The sequence below is a fragment of the Neolamprologus multifasciatus genome, chromosome 7 (genome assembly GCF_963576455.1).
Source record: "Neolamprologus multifasciatus chromosome 7, fNeoMul1.2, whole genome shotgun sequence".
Taxonomy (NCBI): domain Eukaryota; kingdom Metazoa; phylum Chordata; class Actinopteri; order Cichliformes; family Cichlidae; genus Neolamprologus; species Neolamprologus multifasciatus.
In genome coordinates, this window is record NC_140445.1 from 24,877,486 (window position 1) to 24,898,295 (window position 20,810).

The 20,810-nt window shown below is 40.1% G+C and overlaps 1 protein-coding gene across 1 annotated transcript; it reads right to left on the reverse strand.

Moving 5' to 3' along the window:
• Positions 1 to 1,727: 1,727 nt before the first annotated feature.
• Positions 1,728 to 15,061, reverse strand: prlhr2b (prolactin releasing hormone receptor 2b). Its single transcript, XM_085166985.1, has 3 exons — positions 14,645 to 15,061; positions 8,458 to 8,936; positions 1,728 to 6,089 (listed from the first exon to the last, which is right to left on the reverse strand). The coding sequence occupies exons 2-3, from the start codon at positions 8,904 to 8,906 to the stop codon at positions 5,456 to 5,458; spliced, it is 1,083 nt and encodes a 360-aa protein (XP_085023111.1). The 5' UTR covers positions 8,907 to 8,936; positions 14,645 to 15,061; the 3' UTR covers positions 1,728 to 5,455.
• Between the last annotated feature and the right edge of the window lie 5,749 nt (positions 15,062 to 20,810).

The window sequence follows — 20,810 nt, forward strand, 5'->3', positions numbered from 1 at the left end:
AATGACCTCAGTTTTATCTGAGTTAAGAAGCAGAAAGTTAGTGGCCATCCAAGTCTTTATGTCTTTAAGACATTCCTGCAGTTTAACTAATTGGTGTGTGTTATCTGGCTTCATGGACAGATAGAGCTGGGTGTCATCTGCATAGCAGTGAAAATGTATGCTATGTCTTCTAATGATGCTGCCTAGGGGAAGCATGTATAATGTAAACAGAATTGGTCCTAGCACTGAACCCTGTGGAACTCCATAATTAACCTCAGTGTGTGAAGAGGACTCTCCATTTACATGCACAAATTGGAGTCTATTAGATAGATATGATACAAACCACTGCAGTGCAATACCTGTAATACCTACAGCATGTTCTAATCGCTCTAATAGGATATTATGGTCAACAGTATCGAATGCTGCACTAAGGTCAAGAAGGACAAGCACAGAGATGAGTCCACTGTCAGAGGCCATAAGAAGATCATTTGTAACCTTCACTAAAGCTGTTTCTGTGCTGTGATGAACTCTGAAACCTGACTGAAACTCTTCAAATAAACCATTCCTCTGCAGATGATCTGTTAGCTGTTTGACAACTACTCTTTCAAGGATTTTTGATATGAAAGGAAGGTTGGAGATTGGCCTATAATTAGCTAAGACTGCTGGGTCTAGAGATGACTTTTTGAGTAAAGGTTTAACTGCAGCCACCTTGAAGGCCTGTGGTACATAGCCGATTATTAGAGATAGGTTGATCATATATAAGATCGAAGAATTAATCAATGGCAGGACTTCTTTGAGCAGTTTTGTAGGAATGGGGTCTAAAAGACACGTTGATGGTTTGGAGGAAGTAATTATTGAAGTTAACTCAGAAAGATCAATTGGAGAAAAAGAGTCTAACTTAACATCAATGAAACTAAGAGTAGCTGTAGATAATATTACATCTGTGGGATGATTATTGGTAATTTTTTCTCTAATGATAAAAATTTTATTTGTGAAGAAGTTCATGAAGTCATCACTAGTTAACGTTAAAGGGATGGTTGGCTCAAAAGAGCTCTGACTTTTTGTCAGCCTGGCTACAGTGCTGAAGAGAAACCTGGGGTTGTTCTTATTTTCTTCAATCAGTGATGAGTAGTAAGCTGTTCTGGCTTTGCGGAGGGCTTTCTTATAAAGCAACAAACTATTTCTCCAGGCTAAATGATGATCCTCTAAATTTGTGACACGCCATTTCCTCTCCAGATTACGAGTCATCTGCTTTAGGGTACGTGTTTGAGAATTATACCACGGGGTCAGGTACTTCTGATTAGAGACCTTAGTTTTCACAGGAGCTACAGTATCCAGAGTCGTACGTAGTGAGGAGGTGAAATTATTAACAAGATAATCGACCTCTGTTGGGGTAGCGTTCAGATAGCTGCTCTGCTCTGTGTTGGTACAGGGCATTGACGATGATAACAGTGGCTGGATTATATTCTTAAACTTAGTTACAGCGCTAAGTGATGACAGGCACCTTTATTTAAGTGAAATTCATTATAGATTATTTTTTATTATTAATGATTGATCAATTTCAGCAACAGTAGTGGTTATCAATTTAAATTTATGCTGGTCATGCTTTTTATTTTCACTCATAAAATGCTATCTTTTATATTAATTTTGTACTTGGTGAGAATGCTGCCATGATAGCTCGTGTAATATTCTTAAATGTTGTTGAATAAATTGTCTATATCCAACCCCCCCCCCCCCCCCCCCAAAAAAAAAATAAAAAAATAAAAAAAACAAAAAAAAAAACCAGGTCAACTGATCACAGCGAGCACACAAAGAAAACTCTACTGGGGCTCACAATCCAAATCATCATACCGTACTGCTACACTGGATCTTAGCCTAACCCCACCTATCACATCCCGTTTAAACCCTTGATCAAGAAGCATGTTTACTGGTGCAAGTTTTTGGTCTCTGTGGACAATTTTCCTCTTAACGGGAGTCATTGAACTCAACCTCTCTGGTGTGTTTGCACCTTTGTTGCCTTTTGCAGCATTCCTGCTGTTGCACTTCAAAGCCTTTGTTTTAAAGTTTTGGTAACTGAAGTTAAAGTGTATACTTTAGTGTTTGTTTGTTATGAGCTACCTCTCATTTCCTTGTGTTTTGTTAGGGAAATGGATATATGTGCAGTGATTTATTGAAACGTGTAAACATACATGGAAATTCAGCATATTAGGTAATAACACAGTCAAGCTTAAAAGTCAATATTTGGTATGACCACCTTTGTTCTTCAACACCGCCTGAAGGTTTCTTGTAATTTCTTTAAGTAGTCTTTAGGAGTAGTTCTTCATGGATATTTAAAGCTCTTCTTCGGATGTTTGGCTGTCTTTTGTTCTATTTACTAACAAATATGATCCCACACTGCTTCAGTTATGTTTAGGTTTGAACTTTGGGGAGGCCAATCCATGACTGATAGTTAGTACCATTGTGTATATTTCTATCCAGGTATGGTTTTACTGCATTGGTGTATTTATGATCACTGTCATGCTGAAAAATGAACCTGTTGCCAATCAGATACTTTTCAGATAGATGCTTTCCACCATTGGATCAAATGCATTGTAAACCATGACACAGCTTCTAGTGTGTTTTACAGATGGCTGTAGACACTCACTGTTGTACCTCTCCTGACCTTTGTACTTACTAATGCTTATTTTGAACTAAAAATGTCAAATTTGTATTCATCAGTTCATAAAACCTGTTGTCACTGATTTTCAATCCATCTCTTGTGTAATTTGGCATATCTCAGCCTTTTCACCCTGTTTGCAGTCCTTAAGAATGGCTTTGTGGCAGCCAATTAAAGGGCCAGATGCATCTCTCGGGTCTTTATTTGGCCTTTGCTGGATTTTCCCTTGTCTTTTTCTTAAGGACATGACTTTCAGATACTGTTCACCTGGGGGGGGGGGGTTCTTGGCCTAACTCTTTTCTTTTATCTTCCACTAGTCTAATTACCTCATATTTTAAGGACACACTGCACACCATGTGGAGATTTAGCAGGTTTTCAGGTGTTAGCACTTTGGGAATCACAATGTTGGTGTAAAAATATTATGTTATGCCCGTAAAACTATCTTTGGCATTTTTCAAAGACTGAAGGGAAGAAATTTAAAGAAATGATTATGAGCTTTGCAACATGCTGCTAGTGACAAAGAACTACAGCATACACTTATTAAGTAAATTCTTCGTTAAGTTATCTGCTATGTACAGACACATCACTGATTCATCCCTCGAGTTAGGTGCCTTTTAAGTGTATTAGCAAATGCGACATTCCTATAGAGGCAAGGACTGGACTGAAAATGAGCGAAATAGCAACAAATGTCCAAACAAAAAACTCTTAGTGCTCAAGACCACCTCACAAAATGAAAAAAAGTCTGGCTGGAAAATAAAAAAATGAAGACTTTTGCAGCTTAATGTTTTTAACATCAGACATGTGCTGTGTGTTGATCCTGTGTGGTTTATAAATCCATTTTGATAATCACACTTGCCAACATTAGCTAATAATCCACTTAAAAAGACGGCCCAAAATGATGATTTCCCTTCTCTGTTAAAAACAAAACAAACAAACAAGAAAAAACGCAGATAATATTGAAAAAAAAAAAAAAATCATCAGCTTGCAGGTTAAAAGTAAAACACAAAAATTAAATAAACAAAATCCTACATGACTGAATGAGTTGATGATAAAATTTCCACCTACTTAACTGGGTGTTGTCGTGCTGAAAAACAACCACTGCAGGAAGCAAACATCTTTGTTGGCAAGTAGCAAGTTCTCTGACGTGATTGGGGAAATCAATAAATTATCACATTTTTCAGTGTCCTAACAGGCCTAATTGATATGCAGACAACACTTTTCATCCTCCTCTTCCATTTAATTAGTAAATTCAGCTGTGCAGCTGCACTCTGACCAAGTTGGATATAATTTGCTTCCCGTTACTGCCATGGGCCGGTCAGAAACAGCAAGGTCATTTCATCTCTGGATTTAATCTCAGATTTTCCATGCTACATATTACAGTATACTGTTGTTACATGCCACACCACATTATTTATATCATTTTAAACATTGTGTGATCAGTATAACACTTTTTTTTGCAAAGTATTTATACTGTGTCCTTTAATATAAGAATATGATAGGGAAAAAAGCAACAAAAAAAAGAGAGAGCACGCTTTAACATTTGAAATGTGTTGACTCTGCTGCAGAGGCACAGATGTGCACACAGAGAACACAAAGCAAGAAGCATAACATCTGCTGTGCAAACTAAATAAAACTGGATTAAAGACGGTGTAAACAACAGGCAGCTCATCTGTTATCAGTTCAGTGTAACATGTTGGTAAATGCAGTAGACAATTTTATTAGAAAGCTGCACTAACATGACTTCTTTCTTTCTTTCTTTTGACATTTTCTGCCTGGATAACCAGTCTTTCCCATTATGTGCAAACTTCCAAAATCCAGTGGAAGCAAGAGAAACCACAGCACAGAAAAAAGCAACATTGAGTCAACTGCCACAGTATGATTATTTTTCTGCAGCAATTATATTATGCTATCAAAAATAACTTGATGACTTAAGCTGCATATTCATCAAATACAGGAAATGTGGGCCTTAGGGACCAAGCTGATGAATTTAATTTCACACTTCACAAAGATTAGCTCTGACACCAGCCCCCCTGGTGCAAACAACCACCTTTGTGGTTTCCAAATGCAATTTGAACTCATGGTTTAATGTGCTATTCATATCCAGTAAAGCTGCACCCGTCTGATATGTTCTCTGTCATTTTTGATTAAAAGCTGAAACCCTTCTTATCTTATCTCCTCTAATTCACTGGAAATATTACTATTAAACAAATTATTACAAACATTTTTTTAAAATATTAACATTTCTTTTCAAACAGCGCTGTGGTCCATGACAGTAGTCTGAATTCTAACTGTCTGATATTTATGAAATCTGCTGCTGATATGCACCCTCCCCCCCCCCCCCGTGTTAGCAGGGATTCTTATCTTTCAGCTTGTGGCACATGGCAACCCATACAAAGGAAATGTGTGGATCTAAGTAACCACAAAAGTAGCTGCATGCACTCATGCTTGCCTTAGCCTGGTTTGGGTCCTCTGAGTTTTCGCCGCTCTTGGCTTAAATGATCCGCCTTTTGCACAAATGGGTGCTATTCCCACCTAAACACGACTGATCGTGCCATTTAACAGATCGTCTATTTGCTCACAATCTTTACTCTGCTGCTAATTTTTTGGAGTGATTCCTAAGAAAATGAATGCACATTTTCATGCTCCCCAGGTAATAAACCACGTGAGATTCACCCCCATCCCGTTTTATAACTAATGACTGCATTACCACGAATGTTTAGGTGGAATGGTTTGCTGGTGAGACCTGTGTTTCCACTTGCGCTCAGGATGAGTCAGAAAGTGACACTAAATTAATGACAGAGGATGCTCTTCACTAGTCAATTACAATACCACGCTAGCGGCACAGTGATTGGCAGGCACTCCAATGCGATGATGGCACTTGAACATCTTCCGCAGCTCGGTGCGGAAGCGGTCGTGAAGCCAAGCGTACAGGAAGGGGTTACAGCAGGAGGAGCTCATGGCGCACAGGTGGCACAGCAGTTGGATGAGCAAAAAGTAACGCTTGTTAATGAGGTGAATGTCAATGTCTCTCAGCACGTTGAACACGTGAATAGGAAGCCAGCACACCGCAAACGCAGACACCAGGAGAGCGACCAGGCGAAAGATCTTTCTTTTGCGAGCCTGCTGAGCGCCTGCCTGGTCCTGCGTCCTGTGGCCCGGAGCAACGCAGTTCCTCAGTTTGACAGTGATGCAGAGATAAGAGACAAAAACAGCCGATAGCGGGAGGACGTAAGTAACCAGCAGGGTGCTGTACGCATAAGCACGTCTTTCTTTTTCCTGACCCAACCAGAACTCCTCACAGATAGTGAAGCCTTCCTCTTTGAATTCAACATGATAGGTGTGGGTCACTGCTGGAGCTACCAGGCCACAAGACAGAAGCCAGATCCCAGTAAGGACAGAGGCACAGGTCGCCACAGAGGTCCGCTTCTTCAGGGGGTGAACTGTTGCATAATATCTGCAATGAATAAGGAACAGTACTTTATAAAAAAGAAAGGGAAGGTGCTCATGCTTAATTAATGAATGGCTATTAATGCAGTCGTGAACTCCTACAATTATAATACAAGCTCATTGGCCGTGGCGTTACATAATATTGGCTATAAATGTTAAGTTGAATCATTTTCTCATAACCAGTTACTTTGCATTCGACGTGCTTCACTGAAGGACAATCAAATTTGTTAGAAAAGACAGAGTCGACTCCGTGACCTGCACAGTCCACGAGGAAAAAGAGTGAATTATTTATATTTTAAACTTTAAGACTGAACCCAGTTGTGCATCACAAAATGACAGCAGCATTATATTCTCTGTAAAAGTAAAGGGACTTTTCATTTCATGTTAATGTCTTCCCCTTAGAAGGAACAGACATTGCAGTAGATTGAATGCAAAGTACAATTGAAAACTTAACTAAAGATCAATGAATTTTTCATGGGTCCAGTGAGCAGACCTGTTCAAATCTGAGGTCTGTTGCATGTCTCAGGGGTTTAATGATGAACACCCTATACAGCTGAATAATTAGGTTTTGTCTGGGTCTGGAGCTCATGTAAATGAATTAATGCATTCAGTGGAAAATCTTTATTGTTTAAGTGTCACCTCAATGAAAAGGAAACACTCAGTAATCAGTCTCCCTTCATATCTGCCTAATTTCTAAACTAATGTCTCATTTCCAAGTAATCATAATGAGTTATAATTGCAATTTATAATCACATTTACAGTCTCTCATATATACTGTGAAGAATTTGTTCCTTTCCTGCTGTCTTTCTATTCTTTTTTTTGTTTTTTACATATTTGTCACACTTTGTCCATGTTTCAGATCATGAAACAACAACAAAAAAAGGCAGTTCTTCATGAGTTTCAGCAGTTTTGCTGTTAATGAAATTAACAATTGTCACACTAGAAGAGCAAAAGTGAGACAATCCCCAAAACAGGACTGGTTTTACATCTTTTCTCACATTTAGGATCAGTTTCACTGCTGATAGCCCAAGGCGATACCTGGACCCAACAGAGGTAGCACAGGTAGTCCAGCTCCTCCAGGATGACTCATCAATTTGTGCCATGCCAGAAGGTTTACTGTGTCTTCCAGCAGTCTCAAAATCATGGAGGATTCAGGATTCAGGCAGATACTCTAGGAGAGCTGGATGGGGCTGTAGAACGTGCGTAAACCATCAGCAGGACCAATATCTGGTCCTTTGTGCAAGGAGGAACAGGATGAGCACTGCCAGAGCCAAAGCCCTACAAAATGAATTCCAGCAGACCACCAGTGTGAATGTTCCAACAATCAGAAACAGACTTCACAGAGATGCCCTTAGGGTCCGACATCCTCCACAGTATTCACTGCCTGGCACCATGGAACCCAATTTACATTTGCCATAGAATATCTGAACTGGCAGATCCACCACTCGCATCCCGTGCTTACAACAGATGAGAGCGGGTTCACCCTGAGTACATGTGACAGACACAAAAGGTGTCTGGAGAAGCTGTGGAGAAGGTTGTGTGGCCTATAACCTCATTTAACATGGCCTGTTTGATGGTGAGTCAGTGATGGTCTGGGGAAGGATGCACAGACCTCTGTAGGCTGGCCAAGAGCAACTTGTGTGCTATTAGGTATCAGGATGAAATCCTTGGACCCATTGTCAGACCCTACATTGGTGCAGTGGGTCTTGGGTTCCTCGTGGTGCATGACAATGACAATCCACGTCATGTGGTGACAGTATGTAAGCACCTCCTGAAGGATGAAGCAATTGATACCACTGACTGTCCCCCAGGCTTGACTAACTTAAATTCAATAGAACACCTCTGGGACATTATGTTTCAGTCCATCTGATTCTGCCAGGCGACACCTCAAACTGTCCAGGATCTAGGAGGAAATCAGGACTTCAGCCATCATCTCATTCGGAGGATCCCTCGACATTTTCAGACATGCATACAAGCACGTGGGATCTGTACAAACTGCTGAACACTATTTTAAGTTGCTGCAATGAAATTTCGACAAAATGATCTGACCTGCTGCATCAATTTCTCATTTTGATATTTGGGGTGTTTTCAGGGTCTGATCATTTTTATTTCCATCAAGGGATGCGGCAGCCTTTTGTACCAAACACATTACCCAGTCCATATCAGTGTAGATATCCAAGAGGATTTTTTTTGCCATTGAGATGTGATGCGTTTTCAAGCCTTTCTAATTGTCTGTGAGATATATACATATATATGTACAGAGCAAGAGAGAGAAAGAGGGAAAGACAAAGGGAAAAACATTTAAAAGAATTCAAATAATTCAAATATTCAATTTTGATCTAAAAAAGATCTCATATGCCACAAGGAGCACTCACCTGTCCACAGCAATAGCAGTGAGTGTGAAGACTGAAACATACACTGTGACAGGTTGGATGAGAAACACCAGATAGCACATGGTGCGCCCGAAAACCCAACCATGAGGGTTGAAGGCGTAGGCGAGAGTAAAGGGGACGCAGGTGACACACATGAGCATGTCAGAGAAGGCCAGGTTTCCAATGAAAAAGTTGGTGACGTTGTGCATCTTTCGGGTTCGGCAGATGACATAAAGAAGCAGGTAATTCCCAAAGACACCCACCACCACGACTAGAACGTAAAAGGGGATGATGAGAGGTTTGAAAGTTTGCAGCAAGGCCACGTCTGCAAACTGGGAGCTGCGGTTGGTGGAGTTGGTTTGTACCGCAACTTCATAAATGTGCCCATCAGTCTGTCTTTCTAGCAAAGATGGTTGTATGCTTCCAGTCAAACCACTGTGAGTACCCTCCATGGGAGCAGAATCAGTCTGCCAGTAACTGCACTATAAAAACAAAAAACAAAAAGCAGTGAAACGACACAACATTCTAACTTTTCCAAAGGTAAAATCTCAATTTTGTCCAGTCAATCCGAGACTGGACAAAATGTAACCACATTCTGGTGCAAGCCATTCGTGACATTTGGAAAACAGAACAGCAATTTGCTTTAGTAAAAGCAACACACAGAAAGTGTTGGTCATGGAGAGAAGAGAAGAAGACATTATTATGATAGTTATGAATGCATTTGAACATGAATGAACAGCCCAGCATGCATTCTCTACTTAAGTCTGCATATTGAGAATGTCAACCCATATGATTGTATCTACTGTTAGAGCACATTCTGCGTCTCGAAACTGTGATTATTAAGCTGACTGCTTACAGCACTTTTCTGCATCAACTGAATAATTCAATATGACAAAGATGCTTCGTTTTTATGCATTATATTAATTGATTAAAATGTTGCTTCCCTTTCCGGTTATTGTCACATGCCACCTAGCAGAGAAGGAATTGTGAGTTAATTAATTAACGGGAGGAAACATTTAAGCGTAAAATCCAATTAACCACTTCCTTGTTTTTGTGTGCCTGAAAAGTGGAACCAGGAACAGCTTCACATGTGTAAGGTGGGACCGAACACCTCTTGGCTCTGTGGTTCAAAGACTTTTGGAAGACTTAAAAGAACTACAGATATTTAACTAGTAGGGGTGCAACGATACTCGTATCGATATTGAACCGTTCGATACAGTGCTTTCGGTTCGGTACACATATGTATCGAACAATACAGCATTTTTAATTTATTTTATCAACTTTCCTTCTGATGGTGCTGTCTGTGTTGAGCGCTCATTGGATCTGCGCTCGACAGTGCAGCCTAGGCGGAGTAGTGCAGATTCACTGAGCGCAGGGCAAGCTAGCGAGACAGAAGTTAAGCTCTCCTTGCAACATGGCAAATTGAACCTCCCCCACCCTCATTCAGATCTGGCGTTTGGAACTATTTTGGTTTTCATGTGACGTATGACCCTGAAGGTAAGCGTGTCATGGACTAAAGTAAAACAGTATGTTGGATGTGCCACGCAATGCTCAATTACATGGGTGGGAACTAGTGTGTTAGCGCAGTTAGCCCGTTAATGTGTTGGCCGTCCACCCCCATGCACGGGGCAATCCGCGGTAGCTCGTTAGCGGAGATTTGCCGTGTTGTGGCGTTAACCTCATTTCAGATTTACGCTGACAGCACTAGTGGGAACACAACGAATATGACTGCACATTTATGCCGACATCATCCTAGTGCGGAGACAAGTGGAAGCAGACAAAAACAACAAGCAGGCATGCTACAAACTTTACCCGAGTCATTTAGACAGCCGTTAGCACATGATTCTCCTTATGGGGACCTGATATGTTTAATATGCTGCTGAGAATATAGCCCAGAAGAAGCGTATAGTATAGCTTTTATTTTGGAAAGAGCCATTTCTCTGTAATAAACTCTCTTTTCCAAAGATGAGTGATTCCTCAATCAGATACAGGGCTCGCAAAATCGCTAGCCCGACGTCCCGGGGCTAGCGATTTTTCCAGTCGGGCTGCCCTGCCCTGCCTGTCGGCCTATCGTAGGAAGGAAAAATATATGTCAATGCTTTTGCATTCTTTCGGAAATGTAGCTGGGTAATTATGTCATTGGCATCGGTGAGCCACTGTCAATATGTGACATATTGAAATCGCGTTTGAATTTGCGCTTGTTTTTTGCTTTCACTTTGCAATCGCGTGAACTGTGTATAGAGAGCGACAGTACTGATTGGTGAGTGATGATAATTTGCGCACCAATTCCTCTGACATCATCTTATCGATCGTTAGCTTACTATGCAAACATGACAAGTGAAATCTCCCACAACAAGCTTAAACATGTGAGAGGTTAATCGCGCAGAGAATCGCTGAGCGTTATGTTAGTGCGTGTGTAAAAGCAGCAGGATATATATTTTCGTTCTGCTGAGCCAAATAAGACAGGTCAGCGTGAAGAAGTGACAGCCAAAGAAAAGCTTACCACAAAACGGAAAAGTTATGACAAATCAGACTATAAGGCAAAAAGAAAGTGCAGCTTTATGGTTTCATGGACAAAAGAATTTCTGTGGCTGCAATATGACGAGCTAAATAACCAGGGCTGCACATAAGTGGTCCGCAGGTGCGCATTCGCTGTCAAAATAAATGCGCACAAGATAAGAAGTTGCAACGCGTGTTTGCATACATAAGATTTTCTGGAGGAGGACAGACATTTGTTTAGAACTCTTAAAGATGTCGAAGAAGCTCCTTTAAGCAATTACTTTGGTGTTCCTCCACCTCCAAAGAAATGTCAGGAGGAGTCCGAACCACAAAAGAATGGTGCAGAATGTGCCGTGAAAATTTAATAAATGACAAATTAATAAAAAGGCATGAACATTTTTTTTGTATCGAAAAAATATCGAACCGTGACACCAAAGTATCGAACCGAACCGAACCGTGAATTTTGTGTATCGTTGCACCCCTATTAACTAGTAAAAAACTGTTTTAAATCAGCGAGCCAAAACTTGCTGATTTATCATCATCGATGTTAAACCTGTCCTTGAAGCTGACAACTGGAACACCACCAGATGGAATGAAAAAGAAACGAAGGAAAACAAATGTACACTAATTGATCTATCAAACTAGCTCTTCCAGGCATCATGTTGAGTTTACAAGGATGGTAACCTCCTCAAAATTGCAATGGGCTGCCATTATATGGAGCACCCGGACGGAAATTTCTGAATTTCTACATATTAAATCTCCTGTGCAAAATAACTTCACAGCCTTATTTTGAAACCAGCTTGCTGATGCAATGTGTCGTGTAATTATCTAAATGTAGTAATTTGCAAATAGATGATGAAACAGGAGCCCCTCTGCAAAGCAGTGGTGTTTTGAAATGAAATCTAAAAGGAGCGCAGTCAGAATCGATGAGGTTTATTATTGTGGTTGTTTTGTTTTTGCACATAATTTCATGAAAATCTTTCTGTCCTTTTCACCTCACCAGATTACATCATTTGCAGCTGCAGCACAGACTGTGACTTTCTGTACTCATTCTGTTCTTTTTACACTTGACACTTATACTGCTCCTTAGTGTAGCAGTACACAGAATAACTAAGGACTGAACTGTACTTTGTCAAGGCATTTTTTTTTTCATTTAAATTAATTCTGCCATTGATGCAAAGGACTGATTCTGACAGCTAATCCTAATGTTCACCAAGAGTGTGAAAAAATGAAAAGATTGTAAAATATGATCAGATTTCCTCCATAGTTTGCTGGTGCTTGTTCAGGATTTTGTTCTTTTCAGGTACAACTGAATACAATTCTCTCCTTTGAACCTCTTACAGATTACGGCAGTGAAGAAATTATGCACTCCATAATTTGTATGTATCACAGGGCTTTTTCATGTATTAATGCATATCATGTTGTATTTTCTTTCAGTGACGATTTCCCAAATGGATGTTGACAGGTCTAAAAGACTGACCCTGGTGCTTTAAATGTGGTTAAAAAGATCAGATCTGCACAAATAAAAAGTACTTTGCTCGCCCAAATTACTTTCCACACAAATGAGGCTCAAACAGAATGACATAGTAACCTGAATGTGAATAAGGAGAAGAAATGATGGAGTCTTGTGCACCAAAAGAGCTCCAAAGTGACAAAATATAAAGTGCTATCAATAAACGTTGTATAAGTGAAAAAAAGTAAACAACAACAAATTAATATGCTATTATATGCATTTTTTATGTTTGATAAAAGCATTTTAGAGAACTTTCAACAGCTCTTATGTGGATGAAGGTTTAATGTTATTGTCTCTATATCTAACCCAATATTAATGCATTGATTTGTTTGGGTTTATTTTACATCAGAGCTTTGTAGGAACCCAGAACCTGCTGCAGGGTTCCTTATCTGCCCTTAACTCAGGTGATGAGCTTGTCTTGCTTTACAGACGGGCAAATAAGCTCTCATCTTTCAGAAAGATCACTTCTGACAGAATTCTGTGTATTGTACTGTATATAGGGTGTCAATGGAAAATTGTACTTAGTAGTCAGTATAATCTTTTAATGATATAAGTTTGAATATGGTAGAAAACTGCATGTAATCATTTGTGTTTAGAAGTATGTAGTTGGTCTCATCCTAGGAAGTCTGTAACATTCCAGGGTGTTCTGGCTTTCACCCCCACATCCTAGGAGCATGGGAAAGTTCGTACCTTGTTTTATTGTTTTACGGTAGGATTAACGTAGTTATATCTGTTTCCAGTCTAAGTGCTTTTGTTTAGGTGAACTGCTGGACTTTCCAGACCAGCAGTTTTAGGGAAGTCATTTATGGGGTCACACTCTGACCACACACGCACACACACACACACACACACACACACACACACACACACACACACACACACACACTTCAATGTATGGAACAAACGCTCACTGAAGTGTATAAATAAAGGACCAGGGCGGTCCTCAGGGCGGGTCTCTGAGTCTCACTCTAGGCTGCCCTTGCTAGCAAGAAAATCTGTGTGTTTCTCCTCTCTGATTCTCTGCTGAAGAAGTGTTTTAGAATATATCTCTTAACATAGGGGTATCAGGGTTTCACAGGTTCTCAGCTGATGATGCTGTTGGAGTTCTTCCAAATACTTCTCAAAATAAGGCTTTATGTCTCTTTCATCTGTTGGACACAGTGTCCTGCTACCTATTTTTGTTTCCTGTCCAAAGCTCATTATGTTGGACATCTGCAGAAGAGCCCGGATATCTAGAAACATCTGCCTGCTGCAGAATTTCTGCCGGTGAGAGTCTTCGCTAATGCAGGGTGACCACCACCTTGTGTCCTGTTGCTATGCTGATGTTTTTCATTGTGTAAGATTTCAGATAACCTGCCAGCTCTCCAGCAGCCCCATCTTTCTCATATGTCCATCCCAGATACAGGTTTGTACACCCTTCCAGCACTTCTCATTTACTAGTATTTTGTTATTTATTAAAAAAAATTAATAAAAAAAATATATAAATGATTTCTATTTATTTCTATTTATCTATCTATCTCGCTCTCTATCTAAAAAGATGCAAATTTCTTCTCATTCAGATATTTGCAATATAGATGATTACAAATCTAAACTTTTTCTCTTGACAGACTAATAGATATTTCATATCAAGAACAATTAACTGTTCCAAAATAATGTTTAGCGTTAGATGACATACACAGGTCTTTTTGGTTCCTTTGTGTTCACACACTCACCCTTCAACAATACAAAGCTTCACATGTCCATGCCAGCAGTTATTTGCAATCTGATTTTATGTTAGAAATCCAGCTGTAGGCCCTTGGATGAAAATGCCAAGAAGCATCATGAAAGAGGTCTGGCATGCAAAACTATTAGCTCACAACAATGTATACCTTTATATGCATTAATTGAAAAAAAAAAAAAAGGGGGGGGGGGATAAGCATGTAGTTGCCATATATATATATAACATTCTGAAATTACCTAACATAAGCCCCTACCTGTGAGGCTTGTGTTACATGTGACTGGAAAAGCTTGAAAAACAGGAAACACTCTGCTCGTTTCTGTTCTAATTACATATTTTTATGCACTTGGAAAAAGAAAAATGTTACTACTACTGCTTAAGGTGCAGCTGAAAAAATAAATAAATAAAAAAGAATAAAATAACATGAAAATTCCTTAAAAAACAATCAGCTGATAACCTACCTGTGCTGCTGTTTCTCAGTGCAATGACGAGTTGAGTGTGTGAGGAGCGTGAAGAGCAGACCTTCCTTGTGTGCTTCTCCACAGTGAGTGAGCTCGGGCTGAATGCAGTTTTATAAAGACAGGAAGAGAGAGCGCGCGAGAGAGGAGGAGAAAACGGGGGGAGAGAGAGTGGGTGAGAGAAATGCCAATAAGATAGTTTAGTTCCAAGTCTAGGTTGGACTTGCCAAAGACGTTTGATCTTCAACACGTTAGTTAGCGGTCTGAATGAGAGATCTGGGAATGGTGACAGTTAAGATAATTAGAGCTGTGTTCACAGGCATGTGCAGGACTCGCTATGACAGTAGTTTAATTAATTGCTTGCTGACTCATGTTGACTTAACACACAATCAAAGTGCTGATTGTCAAAAAGATCAGAAAAATGGAAGCTGAAGCTGGATTCCTTCCAATCCTGCTGGAAAGGGGTCTACAAAAGCTGTTGGGTACTGTTGGCTGCTACAGATGCAGGTCTGCATGTCAGCAGTATCTGAAGTATCTCATGTAAAAATGAGTTATTAATTACCATGAAATATATGAATGAACAGTTAAGGGTGGCATAGAAGAATGAAGATCGTGACTTACACTCATATTAATGTGGCTCACGAGAAGGGTTATCACTGTACTGAAATTAAATAAACACTGCACAAGTGCTGTTGCAGTTTTTTTTTAAATATATAATTAGAGATATATTATAATTATATATATGTAAAAATGCAGATGGTTAATAGTGGCTACTACCATTACCTCTTGGCAAAAAGGTCTGGGATTAAAATCCAAAAGCTGGCCATGGGATTTCTGTGTGGAGTTTACATGTTCTTTCAGTGTGTGTGTGGGTGTGTCCTATCAAAGACGTGCATGTGGGTTAACTGGTGATTCTAAATTGGTTGTGAATGCTAGTGTGAATGGTTAGCACTGCAGTAGACTGGCAGCCTGTCCAGGGAGTAACCCCCCTCCTTGCCCTGTGACAGCTGAGAGAGGATCCAATCCAACTGCTGCCCTGCATTGAATAAGCAGAAGGAAATAGATGGGTGGATGGCTGGAAAATGCAAATATGTTAATAAAAAAACAAACATACCCACTGGACCCGCAAAAGGTCAAGTTAGGAAAAGCGAGAACAGCCAGAGGCTGCAGCACAGTGTGGGACTCAATTTAATTTACCACTCACGCTAAGCAATCACACCACAGTTCCACTACAAATCCAGACGCAAACTTAAACTACACCGCCCCAAGTGTGCACACCGAAGAAGACTGTGTTAAAATCACCAGCACAGTATCTTTCAATGCCAAAAGACATAAAACAATCTATGTATTAAAATTACAGGATAGTCAAAACGCAACTGGATAACAATTAATGACAAGTCCGCATAGTCCAGGCACCTACATGTTTTGGAACGTCTTTAAAATGAGTCTTTCTTGGGGAAACACATCAATCTTGGAGGGCCGTGTTGAGTCTTTGCTTGGACAACAAAAAAAGTGACTGTGACACCTGATGCATGGTCGCTTGTTGCCCAAGCACCTCCCACTAGCACACCCACTAAGGAATCCCATACACTACATTAATATAGCCAAAAGAAAAACTGTGGATTGCTCAGATGTAATGAATGGATCCACTGAAAATGAATGAATGCAGATGCCAGGCAAAAAGGAAATTGAATTAACTGCACTTCTCTCACTGAGGGATTCATCATGACGGAAACTGACTTAGGGCGATGAGATGGTCAACAAAGCTTCCTGTTTTTAAAGAAAAATTGCTTTTCAAATGTTTCCATTTAGAGCATTGTCCCGCTAAAGCCTGTACAAGTGCTTGCTTATAGAACACAGCTCCCAGAGCCTGCACAGATAAAAGGTTTTTAAAGTGCACCGTGATTGACAGTTGAGTTTGCGGTGGTTGCAAATGGCAGAGGTAAGCTGTATATAATTTATTTAACTAAAAATAATAAAAAATAACAAACTGACCTTTTCAATGTAGGAGACTGAATGATGTAAATCCGGCAGCTGTTATGCCTCAGCAATTCTTCTGCTATAAATATTTTGACTTTTTAGAGGAAAACAAGGCTGTCATTTCAGTTTTGTGACAGCTGGGACCCTGTTTACTAGAAGGTTTTAAAATTTCTGTACTTTTAGGTGACAGAAGGAAACATGTGGCCTGGTCAAAACACAGAGAGCGGCACTCTAAAAGATCTTTAAATATAGCAAACATACCTTGTGTGCCACAGACTGCTTCCAAACACGAGGGGGCAAATAATACCTCTAAAACACTTAAGTTGGCTTTATTAAATGTTAGATCTTTAGCTGGGAAAACATTTTTAATGATTTAATGATTTAATCACTGAGCACAGCCTTGATTTTAACAGAAACTTGGTTGGACCAAAGTAATAGCGGAGCTGTTCTCATTGAGACGGCCCCTCCTAACTACAGTTTTATCAGTGAGGCCAGGGTGAGCAGGAGAGGAGGAGGGGTTGCTGTCTTATTTAATGAATCATTTCAATGTAAGCAGCTATCTCCTGGAAGTTTTCAGTCTTTTGAATATGTGGCTTTACAGCTGAAGGCCCCATCCAAAGTTCAATTCAATTCAATTCAATTCAATTCAATTCAATTCAATTCAATTCAATTCAATTCAATTTCTTTATTGTCCCACACGGGGAAATTAGTTTAGCAGCAGGATATAAATAAACAGAACAATACTATAAAATAATAATGACAATAATAGTGATAGAAAGTCCAAGGACAGTTATTTGCCATTGAGGAGACAAGATGCAGTGGGGATAAAAGAGACCTGGAGTCTTTTAGTCCTCCTCACAGGTACTCTAAAACGGCGGCCGGAAGGCAACAACTCAAACTCACTGTGAAGTGGATGGTTCAAACAATTAATAATAGAATGAGCCTTTCTAAGCACATTTCTATTGTAAATGGCCAAAAGTCCATCTTGCCAGCGCCCTGAAATTTTGCTAGCAGTTTTTACCAGAAGTCCCAACCGATTCTTATTCTTCACCGTCAGGTTACCAAACCAGGCAGCGATACAAAAAGACATCACAGGTTTGATAAAACTTCTATAAAACAAAGACAACATCTCAGATGAGACATTAAAAGATCTCATTTTCCTTAAAAAGAACAGTCTTTGTTGAACTTTTTTAGTAGTGGCATCAGCATGAGATTCAAAACACAGTTTATGGTCAAGTACCACACCTAGATATTTATAACTCTCAATGATCCCAATATCAACAGTTTTAATGATAGTAGGTGATGAGGACTATACTATATATAATATACTAATAAGAGGACTTCCTAAAATCAATAATCATGTCTTTAGTTTTTGACACATTAAGTGAAAGGAAGGACTCATCACACCAATTCACAAAATCATCTACAACCTGTCCATGGCCTGACTCGTCCCCCACTAGAAGACTGACGATCACTGTGTCGTCAGCAAACTTCAGGATGTGTCTGTTCGTGAAATTGCTGTGACACTCATTTGTGTACAGAATGAACAGAAGGGGAGAGAGGCAGCAACCCTGGGGTGATCCAGTAGAGGAGGAGAGCACATCAGAAATTACACGATTCACCCTCACGCATTGTGACCTATTGATCAGAAAGTCTGTCACCCAGCCGACCAGACTAGTGTCAAGCTTGAAATGATTGTAAAGCCTTCATCACTAAAGAAGTCAGAGCCACAGGCCTAAAATCCTTCAGTACCTTAGGAGAACTGCCCTTAGCAACAGGAACAATGATAGCATGTTTCCAAATCTTAGGTACTGTCTGTAGCTCTAAAGAAAGTGAGAAGATATGGTGAAAAATCCCACTCAGCTGATCAGCACAAGTTCTCAGTACCTGTCCACAGATGTTGTCAGGCCCAGGGCTCTTGCTTTTAGTGTGTCTAAAAAGATTAGCTACCCCCCTCTCATCAATACAAATTGATGGGGGAGTGATAGTCTTTTCCCTCACTGTGCTGGTCTGCCTAGAACAGTCAAAGTTCTCAAAACGAAGGTAAAAACTGTTAAGACTCTCTGCCAGATGTTTGTCAGAGGTAAACCCCTCTAAGGTAATATTACTTTTACCTTTCGTCTGTAGCCCTGCCATTGTTTTCATACCAAGCCAAGCTCCTTTGAGGTTGTTACTGCTGAGTTCTGCCTCAATCTTATTTCTATACCTCATCTTGGCAATCTTTATTGCAGCCCTCACCTCCTTCCTCAATATTCTCATAGTGGGAATGTCTCCCTCGTTAAAAGCAATTTTCCTTTTAAGAATCAGATCCTTAATATCTTTAGAGAGCCCCGGTTTGTTATTAGGGAAAGTCTTAAATTCTCTGACTGGAACCACAGAGTCTTTGCAAAAAGAGATGTAGCTACACACCACATCAGTGAGTTCATCCAAATCAGAAGTGCTCTCTTGAAACAAGGACCAATCAGTGCAATCAAAACACCCCTGAAGGGCAACACAACTGTCTTTTGTCCAGACATTAGTCCACTTCACACAGGCCTTCTCCCTCCTAATCACAGATCTGTAAGCAGGGAGGAGATGAATAACATTGTGATCCAAAGAACCTAGCGCAGGTCCGGCCACAGACTTATATGCCCCCTTAATTGGTCCATAACACAAATCCAGCGTTTTGTTATGCCTTGTAGGACAAGTGACATATTGAAAGAAATTGTTCAGTGATTTCTTAAGATTACAATTGTTCCATCCGGTTGCATCCGGTGAGAGAGTCTGCAGATTGTGTACCACTTTAAAAATGGCATCAGCAGCAACTTTAACGTCAGCTTTAGGATGAATGTAAACAACAGTGACAAAAAGTTGAGGGAACTCCCTCAGTAAGTAAAAAGGCCTGACAGATACTGAAAGGAGCTCGATGTCAGGAAGACACAACCGCTCCCGCACAGTAAAGTTATTACACCAGCCCTGGTTGATATACAAACATAGAAGAGTCGTACATAGACAAACAGGACCACTGTAATCCAAGTAGTTCCTCGCGTGTATAAGTGATTGTCAGTGAGAGTGAATGACTCCAGGTGAATATCGCCAACAATAAAACTAAGGTGTAGAAGATCTCCATCTCAGCAAAAAAAAAAAACTTCATAAAAAGTTAAAACCATGGTTAAGAACAGAGTTAAAACAAAGTTAAAAACAAAAAGAAAAAGAAAACGCCAGTAAGCACCTGCTGCAGGTCGCCACAAGAGCAGCATCCCTTTGTGTTGTGTTGTGTTCTTAATGTTTACAGGCCTCCCAAATACTGTACAGACTTTTTTTAATGATCTCAGTGAACTGCTGTCTGTGATCTGTGTTGATTTCGACTGTGTAATTATTGTTGGGGATTTTAACATCCATGTGGACAACCCTTAGGACAAAGGGACTAAAGACCTGAGTAACACTCTGGGCAACTTTGGGCTGACTCAGCATGTAACAGAGACCACACATAATAGAGGACACACTCTTGACCTACTGATCTCCAAGGGCCTGAGCATTTCGAAGGTTACTGTGTCTGATGTGGGCCTGTCTGACCATTACTGTGTTTTCTTTGAAAGTAAAAGTTCAGCCCACACAAATATATCAACAGCAGTGATCACAAAACGGTGTATAACTGAGTACAGTAGTGAGATATTTAACCAGGTCTTCCCCTTAACACCTGGCCTGTCCAGAGGTTCAGGCAATGAGCTCGTCAATAGCTTCAATGTTAAAATGTTAAATGTAATGGACACTATTGCTCCCATTAAGGTGAAGGTTATCTCTGGAAGGAAAAGGTCTCCATGGAGAAACTCCACACTGGTGAAAAATGAAAAAAGAGAGTGTAGGAAAGCTGAGTGCAGATGGAGAAAAACAAACCTCCAGGTTCATTATGACATCTATAAAGAGAAGCTTCAAAATTATAATTTACAACTGAGGAGTGCAAGAAGGTCCTACTTCTCTGACATCATCACCAAAAACAGTCATAATGCTCGGGTCTTATTTTCTACAGTTGACAGGCTAACAAACCCTCCTGTGTCAGTGGCAGCTGAACTTCATTCAACCATGGCCTGCAATGACTTTGCCAAATTCTTCACAGACAAAATCCAAAAGATTAGACAAGCAATTGGTACATCAACAGCAGATCCAGAATATATACCGTGTCCACTGAAAAACTGTTTAAACACCATGA

Coding starts and splice junctions, on each gene's coding strand:
- prlhr2b (XM_085166985.1), bottom strand. CDS start 8,906: ATGGAGGGTACTCACAGTGGTTTGACTGGAAGCATACAACCATCTTTG. Junction 6,090..8,457: donor ACTGCTATTGCTGTGGACAG/GTGAGTGCTCCT, acceptor TATTCATTGCAG/ATATTATGCAACAGTTCACC.